Here is a 13,911-nt window from a genome sequence, read left to right on the forward strand (position 1 = left end):
CTATGAGTACTCTGTGTGTGTGTGTGTGTGTGTGTGTGTGTGTGTGTGTGTGTGAGAGAGAGAGAGAGAGAGAGAGAGAGAATACACATATATGTATGAAATGTTTTTATACTTACTTTATACTTCACATAATATGAAAGAGTATATATTCTTTTACTCTCCGAGACCATCTTGTAGAATAAATATCTTTATGCCCTGTGCTCTCTATTTAGTACCCTCTTTTTATTCTTGCTGTATCATTTTAATTACATAAGTAAAGTCTCTTTCGGAAATCTCAGATCAACACATAATATTCTTTGAAATCTTTCTAAAAATGTCTGAAATCCATATGCCACCTCTGGGACTTAAGAAATTTATTGACAATATTACTGATAATACCCTTGGCTTACTATTACTTGTCTTTAAAATCACATAAGATCACACTTTCTATTGCACTGCTAAAACTCTATAGAGTGTTGACAAATACTGGAGTTTTAAAGGAATGTGACTGGCTGCGCCTTTAATTCAGCAGGCATGTGTCAGTCTTTCTTAATGAGCAGAGACTGAGCATCCTTGGAACCTGGCCACATAGGAAGGGGTCTGAGAACATCTGGCTGGAGTATGTGCAATAGGAGACACCCACAAGGGCCAGCCCCTCATTTTACAGATGAACACCAGACCCTTCACTCTGACATACTTAAAATCGAAAATTTTATTGTGTACTTTTTTCAAATTTCTGTCATTGTTGCACAAATGAAGAACCAGGTTACTGCATCCCTTCCTCAGTGGAGGAAGAATTGAAAGAGGTTTTATTTGTGTTCTAAATGGATGCAACCTTGCCGTAAACATCACCTGGGGAGTTCTTAATTTCTAATGTTTATGTCTCTGTGACATTTTCAAGCTGTTATAAAGAGTCTTCTTACAATGTTGCTGAACTGGCTATACAAATTTAGTTCATTTAATTTTCTTCCTTAGTCATTTGTTCCATTCTCTAATAATTTTGATTCCTTTTTTGTGGGTCAGTGTTTATGGCAAAATGTGTCTGGTAAGGGGAGGTATTCAGAGAAGACTGTTGTTTATTAGGTAAATTAATCTTTTTGAAACTAATCTTTAGGTCTTTGTACATTTATCTAAACCATCCTTAGGCCTTATTTTATTGCCAGATTTGTGAAAAATAAATTCATTGTTACATTTTGAAATTTGTTATAGTGTGTGAATATATACATATAATTATTTGAATGGCAGATTTCTGTGGGAGTAAATTGGATATATTTTTCTGGTGTGAATTAACAGATGAAATAAAATGTCTCTGGACTCAGTAAATATTTGAAAACTGTTTTAAAACTCAGTAGGATTAGGCCACATTTGGCATCTGGCTCTCTTACTCTCCCTACTCCCCCCACCCCACTACCTCCCATAAAAGGCAAATCCTGGAAGCCGCTCTGAACTTTTTTCTTCCTCCCAGGAAGCTCTGACCTTTTCCAGGAAGATTCCAGGGAAGACTAGTTGGATCAGATTGCCTAAGAATCAAAGCAGCCTTAAATCCCCTGGGAGTATGGAAGATGAGGGGGCTGGGGGTGCCTAGAACAATGGGTCAGCGTTGACTGCACATTGGAGTCAGCTAGGGAATTATAAAAACAAAAACCGATACCAGGGTCCCACTTGCAGTAATTCTGATTTAATTGGTCTGGGGTGCGCTCTGAGCTTCTGGAGTTTTAATCTTCTCCTGGGGTTTTTAATGTTTTTCAGCCAGGCTTGAAAATCTGTATTCTAGCACTAAGATTTTCAAACTCATGTGTGGGTGAGAATCACCTGGAGAGTGTGTTCAAACCCAGATTGCTGGGCCCCACCTTCAGTGTTTCTGATTCTGTAGGTCTGGTGGGCCTTGGAATTTGCATTTCTAGCAAGTTCTTAGGAGATGCCGATGCTGCTGGTCCAAGGATCATTGAGAACCACCACTTTAGAGCAGTTCATCTCAAACTTTACTGTACATCTTGCTAAACGCAGATTCTGATTCAGTAGGTATGAAGTAAGGTCTCAGTTTCTACATTTCCAGCAAGTTCCCAGGTGATACTGAGGCTACTGTTGTAGGGGGCCACACTTTAAGAACAAATCTTTAATCTAAAGCATCATCATCAATGCAGTTCCATAGCATCCTTCGGAAAGAAAAGATGTGTGGTTCTGGAGAATCCTAGAGGCACAATGGGGCTCAATATATGGCTTAGACCTGGTGGCAGGCAGAGATTTGGAGGGCTCAGTGCTGCTTTGGCACTTGGCCAGCTGTAACTTGCCAGAGTGTTTGAACATGCCCTTGGCGAAGCTGTACTGTCAATAAGGAGTTTGATTGTAAAGATTCTCCGTTTACTTGGAGTAAGGCAGTGGTTCTCAGGCCCAATTGCACAATAGAATCACCCTGGGAGCTATTTAAACAAGTACTAATGCCCAGGCTCCTCCCCCAGAAATTCTGATTTAATTGGTTTGAGGTGGGATCCAGACAGTGGTATTTTTTAAAATCATTGTGAGTGATTTTAATGTGCAGCCAGGGTTGAGAACCACTGAATTAAAGTATCATATGTTACAGTCTTACAGATCATTTTTTTCCTTTTATTTGGCTAAGTTATACGCCACTGTGATGCAAACTAGCTTTATTAGGTAGTCGAAAACAATTTAATATGGCATTTTTGACAAACTACCAAGAAAAGACTCTACAAAGATTCCATCGCTGTTAAATCCTAAATTCAGAGTCTAAGAAAGTGCTGGGAAAGTACAGTGGGTGTTTCTGAACGAGCTTGAAATATAAAATATTTCTGGGACTGTATCAACAAGTCTAATTTTTTCCCCTTGGGGTTATGATTGTGTGGAACAAGTCTTCACAGCAAAGCTTGCCAAAAAAGGTTATGATAAAATCATGGAATGTGAATGAAAAGAATTCACAGTGTAACTTTAAAGGAGTCAGTCTCTAAATTTAAAAACTAGGGATGACATATGTATTACATTTGTAATAGAAGTTTTAAGAACAAAATAATGATGAACAAAGTTCCTCCTTTTATCACGTGATGTCTCTAAGGGCAAGGAACAAGTGAAATAGGACAGCAAACAAGAAAGTAATGAGGATACACTAAAGACCGTGAACCTCTTCATCTTTGCAAATTAACTTAGTCCTTTATATTTGAGCAAAAATGTAGCTATTGACTTAAACATACAGATTCCAGCAACACTGAGTAGGAAAGTTGAAGCTCTGCCTGCTTTTGGCATTATGGGCTAGTGGGAAAATTATGGGCTTTGGCAGTTCTGCCACTTGCTTTGTGACCTTGGCCAAGTTTCTTATCCTCTCTGGGTCTCTCTCTTCAACTGTCAAGTAGAGATGAAGATACAATCTCTTCTTCACTTGGGAGTACAAAGGCACATGAGAATGAGTAGAAGCATGCCCCCACGGATAGGAGGTGCTCAATTAGTAGAGATTTCTTTCATTTCTTCAGCATGACCATGAGAATTTAATTCTTACTAAGAATTATCCAGCAAAACAGTTTTCTTGTTGAGCCTTTATTGGTATTTTCTGCCTATTAATTATATTAGTTTAGATTTCTTCTTAATAATTGTGAAGTCTGTTTTTTCACTTCAAGAGTAGGCTCTTTCTTCTTGTTTTAGAGCCATCGTTTTTGCCATTCTGTGTGTCTGGAACACTCTTGCTCTGTTTTTTGTGTGCTTTCTCCCTTCTTTCATGCAAGTCTCTGTTCCAGTGCCACGTCAGAGAAACCTTCCTTCACTCACCTGGCTGACGCATGGCACCCGTATCACTGAATGTGCTGTAGAGCCTTTACCACCATCTGGCACTGTGCTGTGTAGCTCTTCATTGTCTATCTGCTCCAGAATTTTAATTCTCAAGGTTGGTCTCCCTGTGCTACCAAATGACCAAGGGCCCCTGTGATACTCTAGACTGGTACTAGAGCTACTCCAGGGCTTTAGATTATAAGAGATATCAGAGGGAGGTGTGGGGAAAAATAGTGACCCCAGACTCTACTCTTGACTTTGTGTTCTACCTACTAAGTTTCAGGCTATCAAATGTAATCCAAATTTGGGGTCCTTTGAATTCCCCAAAGTAGCTTGAACTTCCAAGGATTGTTTCAGGATGGTTGTGTATTCCGTGTGTGTGTGTGTGTGTGTGTCAGAGAGACAGAGACAGAATGAGAAGAGATTTTGAAATAGAAGGAAGTATTCAGTGTCAGATGTATGGGACTCTACAAAATTTAAATAGAAGTAATGATAATCTGCCGTTATAATTTTTATCTTCTTTTTTTTCTTACCATCAGTAGTTTTTCATTTGCCTTTGTGTTTCATTTAAATTCGCATTTAAGGAGAAACTCTTGCATGCATTTGCCACTTGTAGATCATGATTGTATTAGGTTGGTGCAAAAGTAATCATGGCTTTTGTCATTACTTTTGGTGGCAAAAACTACGATTGCTTTTGCACCAACCTATACTTCATTGACATTGGGACCTGGAGAGGGCCTAGAAATGACCAAGATCCAGTTGTACACATTAAAGTGACTAGGATTGATAGAAACTTCCCAGGGTTATTGTAAAATCACTTTATATTGGGTAAGCCTGTCAATATTTTAATACTAACTTCTTAAAGATTGTTAAGATGATGAAATCAGGTTATTTTTCCATAATTACTTCTGTTGCAAGTGATACTGTCACCTTAGTCTTTCTATGTCTGGAGCAGGCTTTTTTTTAATGTCTGTCTGTGTTGTCAGTGCAATCATACATAAAAGCTTGTTAATTAGTTAAAGTATTATATATAGATCTCTGTTGCACACCATAGGGAAAGATTCAAGAGAGACTTCTTTTCAAATAGATAAAGTTAAAAATTCAAAAGTAATGTCAGAAAAATCTTCTAATTAATTGAGTGTCTATAGTTTTATCCTTATTTTCTCTGTGAAAGAAACATGGAATAGAGACAGAGAAGAATAAATAAAATCTAATGAGAGAATTTATAGAAAAGAGCTGTAAAAAAAAAGGTATCAGAAAAACAATTCTTGGTGTTATGGTAATTGTATTACATTTAAGTGACAGGCTGGTGACTGGTTCAGGGCAACGGAAGATGCAGGGTGAGTAGGGATTCTAGGTAATTTATTGAAGGGTGATTAGATGGTTGAAAGAAGAGAAAAATAAACCTAGGAATGTTAATTACAAAAATAAGAAAGATGGAGACTTTGGAAATCTGAAGTATTTGAAAGCATAACTTGATAATTTGCATGCTTGAGTCTTAGGCTTGCTAGTCATGAAGTTAACAACATAGCCTTGAAAAATTAAAGAAGCTGCTAGAAGTTTGAAGAGAAGTTAATGGCTCTTAGTAGATTTTACAGAGATCCCTCTTGGAAACCAGATAAAAAATGTAAGGTATAGGTAATCAGAATGTCATAATTAAGTTTGACTTAATAGACATGCAAGATTATATGCAATAAACAGAGGATATATATTATTTTCAAATACCTATTTTTAAATTGGTTATGAGGCCACACATACACACGTGCTAAAACCAAAAACATACAAAAATCAAAAAGTTATCAAAAGTAGATAATTGTACAGCCTACATTCTCTAGCAACCAGGCAGTAAAACTATAAATTAAAATAAAAAAGAAAGCTATCCAAAATCTACCTATGTGGAAATTGAGTAGCACTCTTCTAAAAAGTCTTTAAAGAGGAAGCAAAAGCTAGAATATAAATTACTTAGCAACAAGTCACATTGAAAGCAACAGATATCAAAAATCAAAATATAAGCAAAGCAATATTTGATTGAAGTATTCAAAGTGTAATTAAAGTTGTTTTGTATAATAAGTCTAAGAAATGTATTTAAGACACCAAAATAGAAGTGAACCAAGCATTAATCTTAAAACGCTAGAGGAAAACTAACAAAATCATCTGAAAGACAAGAGATTCAAAAACTTAAAAAAACTGACATAAAGTACAAAAAGAAAGCTTGGTCAATAAAGTCTGAAATGAACTTGAAAATCTAGATGAATTATATACTTTTTACTAAAATATAGGTTAGCAATCATGATTCTAAAATAGGTAGGACACCTGAATAATAACCAAAGAAGAAATCTGTCCCATCCCCCTTCAGAAAACATACTGAGCTCAAATAGTTTCACAGGTGAGTGGTATGAAAACATCAAAGAATAGGTAATTCCTGTGTTATTTGAATGGTTTTAAAGCAGAGAAAGATAGAATGCTAAACAGCTCATTGAAAGAGTTAGTGTAACTCTGAAACTAAAATTGGATAAGGCCAACATAAAAGAGAACTAAAGATGAGTATTACTCAAGTTTGTAAATTTAAAGATCTTAAAATGTTAGGAAGTCAAATCTAAAAGGATAAAAACAGTTTATTCTTAGAACACAAGGATGATTTAAAATACAACTGATTATATTAATAAAGAGAAAGCCAGTATGGTCATCTTGAGAAAAGTTGAAAAGCATTTAATAAGACTTAACCTGCATTTTTAACATTCTTAGATCCCTTCAAGCTCTCAAATTCTGATCGACTTACACTTAAGACTGTGTCTTTGGTGGCCTGCCCTATCCCACTTGTATTACAAAGGCAGCTCTTAAGAAATAAATCCGTCTCTTCAGGCTTGTACAGCAAAACGCAGTCAAGAGGTGACAATGTTGGGACTGTCAAAAAGAACTTAAAGGTTGGGATAACCAGCAAGAGCTAATCATATGTTTGAAAAACTTGGTTATTATGTAATAAATATTTTGTAAAATAAGAATGTAATAGAATATGATAAGAATATGTTAATGAGAGCAAATTAACAAGAGGAGCAATTAAGTGTTATTTGCAATCGAAGTCACAAAGCTTTTCTTAATTATAAAACAATGTATTTGCCAGATGAACAGTCTACCAAATACACTTTACAAACTCTAATTTAATCCTCATACAGTCAGGATTCACCTTCTCCTCCTTAGCTCTTTGATTTATTCTCCTCCACACTGATGGGAATCTGAGAGTGGAGTTTCTCATTAGTCAATCATGTTTTCTTCTCAGGCAGTTCCTTGGAGTTATATTATGAAAGTGGGCTAGATGGATTCTCTGAGACTCCTGTTTGACCCAAGCACATGTGGCATATAGGCTGTAGCTCCCATGAGTCATGCAGTGAGATAAGACTGGGTAAGAGGGAGCAGGGATGCAGCTCGCCCGGCAGCTTTAACAAAAACCGCATTCCTGATAGGGAAGAAGCTATGTCCAGAGAAATCAGCTGACTTCTCAGGATCACAGTAGTGATTCCTGAGACAGGAGGCATGTTATTACAGAGAAGCATAGCTGGAACCAATTGGACCAAGTTTCACATCACCATATCACTGTTTACTAGCAGTGTGACCTTAGGCAAATAAATCAGAATCTGTTTCATCATCTGTAAAATGGAGCAAATAATAACTCACCTTCTGGGGTGATTGTGACATTAGCACATGTCATGCGTGTTAATGAAGTCTGCTGTTAGGACAGAGACTGTTTTATTTTCCATTCTGCTTTCAGCTGCTTATTAGAATTGGCATTGTAAGTGGTAGCCACAAAGAAGGGTAGAGGCCTGCAGTTGAATGTTTCCCCTGACTGAGACACAGGTGCAGTGAAGTAGCATTCTACCCAACAGGAAAATTAAGTGTAGTCATAAGGTAGGTGGCAAAAGGCAGGCAATATTAAGACTGCTTATCTCCATCTCCAACACACCCTGAACCCAGCTGTGATAAATAGTGCTAGTGTCTGTCTTCCTCCATATTCTTTCTTTCCAGGTGCCTTTCCAATCTCCTTCCACGTCTCCTTCCTCCCCAAATACTGTGTGCCTTCCTGTTGTTGCCCAGGTTCCCATTCTGAGAAGGGACCTGTTTTTCTGAATTACTCTCTTCCTCCTGCTATATAATCAAAGCTCTAATTTGTCTCATAGTGAACGCCACAGTCTTTAAAATGGCACAAGGGGTTCTAAATGACCAGGCACCCCTGCTGCTCATACACCTTCAACTCCTGTTTCTCCTTTCACTTGCTCCTGCCTCAGCCACAGTGACCTTCTTACTCTTCCTGGGACACACAAGCCTGCATCAGCAGTTCCTTTTGTTGGGATGCTCTTCTCTCAAGTGTCTCCATAGCTTGCCCCCTCACTCCTTCAAGTTTTTGTTCAGCCATCAGCTTCTCAATCATGCCCATTCTCACCACATTGTAACTGCTCCCTAGTTCTTCCAAGCACTCCAATTCCCTCTTACTCTGTTCTTGTTTTCCCCTCATAGCACATATTACCCTTCACTAGTGTATAATTTACTTCTTTATAATGTTTGTTACTTATTTTCTGTCACCCTCCATTACCATGTCAACTAATGAGGTCAGGGACCTATGTCTTTCCTCTTTACTGACATATCCCAAGCTGCCAGAGCAGCAGGTGCTCAGCCATGTTTCAGTGAATTTACTAGAACTGTAAGTATGAAGGGTCCCCTATATTATGTCTTAGGTAGACAAGAAATAGATAAGGAAGAGGGAAGATACAGCAATCAAGGTCAAAAATGACTAGAGGAATAGTTATGGTTTTAGAAGGAGATCCACTGCTGTGATACCAAGATCTGAGTGGACTGGAATGAGGAGACCTGGATTCTTGCTTTAAGTTTACCACTGACCTTAGCCAAGTCACTTGAGCTCTTGGGCTTCAGGTTCTTCATCTACAAAATGAGGAAACTAAACTAGTTACCTCTTGGTTCTTACCCTACTAAGCAATTCTGTGTTTGGGTTTTACTTTAGGAAAGACAACTAGCACTAAGAAATGTTGCCCAGTATTAACTGGCATCAGTTCCTCTAACGTTTCCTGAACTCCCCATCTTCCACCAAAGGTCCTGGGCTGTGATGATGTCTTTTAGTTTATTCTTGCCTTTTCCTCAAGGGCCTTATGTTCATATAGGTCTCTTAAAACTCAACCCAAGAAGGGAAACTGTGAACTACGATTCCAGAAGCCAGCGCTTTGCTCCCCCATCATAAAATCTGAGTAACCCGATCTTGTTTTATTTTTCTCATCTCTAAAATTGAGATACAGCAATAGGTCGGCAGCTAATACTAGAGAGAGGGGAATAAGGTGCATTTGATGGAGCTCTGCTAGAGATAGAAACACATCAGGTGCCATTTCAGGAAATTACATGGGAATTTTTATCCATCTTGCTAAGCTGCCACGTCATAAAGTCACAGACTCTTAATAGAATACCGTGAAAACTCGGGTAGAATTCCTCCATGTTGATTGTCATACACTTTGTCTCCAGTTTCTGAAGTAGCCATGATTTGTTTGTTTTAAGGTACACTGTTTTCAAAGAACAGCCTTTAAAAGTCTTGAATTCAGAGATCTTTCAGTTAGTCAAATAATGGGTCCAGTTTTCAGATTCTCCATGCCATGCGTGCATCTCCCTTCGACTTTCTTCATGTTGGTCATTGCTCTAGATGTTGATTATTTAACACACGTGGGCAGGAAGATGGAGAAGAAGGGAACTTCAGGCTCACATTTTTGGTGTCACGGGCAGATCTTGGGTGAGGTTTTCATTGTTAGTTTAGGTTTGCAGGTTGACACTGAATTTCTTTTCCTACCCTCTTCTTTGGCTGCTTAAACAGATCATCAGGACTGTCTGTGCTTCTGATGAAAGTGCCCCACGCTTCCCTGGGCATAAGCTAAATTCTTTTTCTCCCATTTAGAAGAGAAGCCAGATTGCTCCAAGGCCCGCTGTGAAGTCCAGTTCTCTCCACGTTGTCCTGAAGATTCTGTTCTGATCGAGGGTTATGCCCCTCCCGGGGAGTGCTGTCCCTTACCCAGCCGCTGCGTCTGCAACCCCGCAGGCTGTCTGCGCAAAGTCTGCCAGCCGGGAAACCTGAACATACTAGTGTCAAAAGCCTCAGGGAAGCCGGGAGAGTGCTGTGACCTCTATGAGTGCAAACCAGGTATGCACGAGCTCTGTCTCAGCAGCCTTGTTCCTTTGCATCAGAGGGTAGCAGATCCCTTCTCAGCCACCGCTGGCCTCTCCTTTCACACCAAGATGGGCCTTCTCACCGGTGTACTGCGAATCTGCCACTTTGGGCTAATGGCAGCTTGACTCCTGGCCTTCTAGTCAGAGAACCAGAGTGATCATCCACTGGTACATAAGTGCCTTCAGAGAGCGAGCGTGTCTTTTCCTCGTTTCTTCTTTTTTTCCTTCAAAGTATGCTTGACTGGGGAGGTAGGGTTAAAATTTATGGTACTAGAGCAATCTGCTTCATTTCCCCCAGAGGTCAGAGACCTTATTTGCAGCTGTATCTGCCACTTTGAATTATTACATTTAAAAACAATCGTCACACATAAAACAGAAAGTTATTTTTAGATGAATACATGCATCAAAATGCCAGAAGTTTTACAATACAACACTCAGCCCCCATCTTTCTCTTTGCCAATTCCCCCCCATCTGCCCTCTTCACTTTATAGCATGTGCCAAGTCATCTTTGACTGTTTACTCACCCTCTTTGCCAACATTTGATGTACTGTTGTGTCCCAGCTGTTTCTTGCTTTATATTATTTCTAACATCCTTGCTCTTGTGGCAGCATTTCCGATGTGGTCTGTGAACACTTCTGAGTTACAGTGATTTCCTCTTTGCAAGTTTCTAATCATCGGCCAGTTTTTTTTTTTTTTTTTTTTTTTGCTTGGGCTTTTCTTTTTCTTTTCTTTTTTTTTTAAACTGCTAGATAAATGCTCTAAGCAAAGTGATCCCTTGTCCATCTCTTGAACTGTTCTATCACTCAGAAATGCCTCCGGCTAACTGTCACCATTCATGTAACCACTGCTGGTTTAATTCTTTCTCTGTCTTGATTGTAACTCTTTTATTATCTCATCCCCACCTCTCTCCTGACACAGAAAATTTGAGGCATCTTGTAGCTCTGGAGCATTAACCGAAGTAACATGCTGACACTGGGACTGGGCTTCTAGAAGCAAGGAGACTTTCGAAATGTGTCAAGAGCTAATATTTCATTGAGGGACTCCCAGAGCAAGTCAATGTAACAATAAACCCTGCCTCTCTGTTTGCCCCCTTTCAGTTTTCGGTGTGGACTGCAGGACTGTGGAATGCCCTCCTGTTCAGCAGACCGCGTGTCCCCCAGATAGCTACGAGACTCAAGTCAGACTCACCGCGGATGGTTGCTGTACTCTGCCAACAAGGTTAGTTTGTCATTCGTTTGTCGAGTTTTCTCCTCGTTTGTTAGCATCATCTAAGGTACATTTTGCGCATGCAGTTTGTTTTCCCATGAGAAACTTAGTCCTTTCCTGTTTCTCTGGAAGAAATCACTGAACTATTTGTGTTACTTGGTATTTACATATATCTTTCCTCAGATCGAAACCAGGTGTCATCAGGTTAAGCCATTAACCCTTACAGATTCTTTCTACAAGGATGCCTGTACACTTATGAGGGCTGCGAACTATACAAGCAAATATGCCCCTCTGTATATAGATAGGGAGGGAGGCAGTGAGGCGTCTGTCAAGAGTAGGCACATCATTTGATCCTCTGCAGTGAATCTTGTAGGTGCTTAAACAACATGTTCATTGTGTTGAAACATTGCATGCTTCATAGAACCACTCCACAGGACCCTTGATGTTGGGAATCACACATCTACTCAGACCCATTTCTTGCTGAGGCCAAGAGGAGTCTTAATTCTTACAGTGCTTTTTGGAGTAACAAATACATCTCTTTTTGGTTTGACTGGGGGTAAGAGCCACTGTCATTTTAATCCTAGTAGCAGGGCATGTACTTAGCTCCCTAAAACTAGTTTTTCTCTGGAACATGAGGATTTCTGGGTCCTGTCCTTTATAGCCTGTGAAGCACCACCATAGAGCTGTCCCTTTGTACTTGGCTTTGAGGGAGACTGTGCTTGGATGTGTAGGGTTTACAGTCTGTTTTCCCCCCACTACTCACCCCTCTTCTCTGCCATGACCTCCCTTCCATCTTTTACAGGACACCAAACCATCTTTGTGACTAAGTCATTGTTCTACATTTAATAGGATGAGTTAAAACTATGCCTTATTTAACTCCATTTCCAACCTCTTCCTCAGTCCCAGTGCCAGGCATTTGGTCTCTAGGTTTGTTGCATGAGTACCTGTGATTATACAAATGGTTTGGTAAAATAGGAGTATATGTGGTCCATAGGTAAGGTAAGTATCAGTTATTTGTCCGTAATTGAAGAGACAGCCAGAGTTTGTTATGATAATTACATTTTCTTTCATCTTGTAAAATAAGTTAGATCCTTGGCATCTCCTAGCCTTTGTTCTGTTAAACCTAGGATTCTCTAAGACATGTCCTTTATACTGTATCTTAAAACAGATGCAAAGATTTTTGTGAAGATAACATGCATTGGTGTAGCAACCTTCCTATGACATTAGAATGTGATAATTTATGTGCAGATGCTTAGGAAGAAGTGAAATATTTTGCAAACATAAGGTATTACTAATCAGTAAAGGAGATAAATGGAGCATCGCTACCAGTAACAGATGTCCCTTCAGGGTCTTCCTGAAAAGGAAGATGGTACATTAAATTGGAGAACCTAATTAATCAAAACTAAGCCAGTTGTTAACAAGGAAGTCCTTTAGTGAAGAAAATGGACAGTTCTCAGTTCACTATTATAAATGTCATATAGCACAATCTGCATATAGGAGGCACAGTTGGCTGTTTTTTCAGTCACTCTAGGGGGTTGAAATGGGTAGAAGCTACAGGAAGGCATACTTAGTCTCAGTTTAAGAAGAAACTTTCCCACAACAAGTGATGTTCAGTAGTGAATTGGCTGCTTCCTGAGGCAGACAGAGCTCCCTGGAGCTGGATAGATTTCTTTCCGTCTGGATGGCCACCTGCCTGGAATGCTTAGAAGAATTATATTAGGCTGGAAAGGAGGTTGAACTAGATGCCTTCCATTTTATCCTCAAGCTCCTGTGAGTCTAGTAAATAAAACTTGAAGACGATTATTAGTGTATTGACATAATTTTGACTTCAGCATTCAAAAGTGAAGAATGGTCAGAGTTAAATTTGCCTCTAATCAAGACATTGAAAACAGAGAAGGAAGTCATTCAACATCCCACTGTAAATTATTTGCAGAGATGGGATAGGTTCTCACAGGGCTTTAGTTTCCTGTATGTCAGATTATCAGTGACCCATACTCATCCCCTGCTCATTTGTTCCCTTTTGAACAGGCCCTCCTCCCCCAGCTCTCTCACCCCTATGCCTTTGCAGTTGCCATTATCTCTTCCTGGACCCCCTTGCCCTTCTGCATACATTAGGCAGCTTCTGCCTCCCTTTTAAGACTGCTTTTCCTTCTCTGAAGTGTTGTCAGTCTTTGGCCCCTGAAGATGACTGAGGTGTCCCTCTCTGCTCCCTTATCATCCATCCCCCATGTATCTTTTTATCATAGCACTTTTCATAATACATGGAACACACTGATTTTTTTTGTCTGTCCCTTCTATTCTGTGTGATTCTCAAGGAAAGGGAGTATTTTGTAGCCTCTTGCACCTAAATGTATGTCAGCCCACATCTACTGGTGAATGAATGAATGAACGCAGAAAGGCCCACTCTTAGCCAAGATGATTTATATATTGAAGAAAAGAAAAAGAGGGAATAGTTTTAGCTTCTTGTTATCTTCCTGCCATTGGGTGGTAATACTACTCATTGTCTCATTTTCAGACCCTCGTATTTTTCCCCCTGTCCCTGTCTTGATGGTGCAGCACTCCTCGATCCTGTAGAAACCTCCATCCGAAGCACTGCACTCATCTCTCAGCATGGGATCCCTTTCTCTCTCCATTCCATCTCTTTTCATATTGCTCATCCAGCAGGACTCTAATTAAATTCTTCTCTATCCGCAAGGTCTTCATGCTTCAACCAACACATGTCCCACTGCCTAGGAACTTCCC

General features: G+C 39.5%; 1 protein-coding gene across 5 annotated transcripts in view; it reads left to right on the forward strand.

Moving 5' to 3' along the window:
* The window catches only part of CRIM1 (cysteine rich transmembrane BMP regulator 1), a 192,677-nt gene that overhangs the window by 78,147 nt on the left and 100,619 nt on the right, over positions 1-13,911 (forward strand). For 3 of the 5 annotated variants that reach the window (XM_032239289.1, XM_032239291.1, XM_032239290.1), the window contains 2 exons: positions 9,695-9,937; positions 11,061-11,181. In XM_032239289.1, the coding sequence (XP_032095180.1) occupies positions 9,695-9,937; positions 11,061-11,181 (364 nt within the window). The remainder of the gene's footprint in view (positions 1-9,694; positions 9,938-11,060; positions 11,182-13,911) is intronic. The other 2 variants (XM_032239293.1, XM_032239294.1) reach the window with 1 other exon arrangement.

The sequence above is a fragment of the Sapajus apella genome, unplaced genomic scaffold (assembly GCF_009761245.1).
Source record: "Sapajus apella isolate SASKATOON/1434 unplaced genomic scaffold, GSC_monkey_1.0 scaffold44, whole genome shotgun sequence".
In the NCBI taxonomy this organism is placed as follows: Eukaryota; Metazoa; Chordata; class Mammalia; order Primates; family Cebidae; genus Sapajus; species Sapajus apella.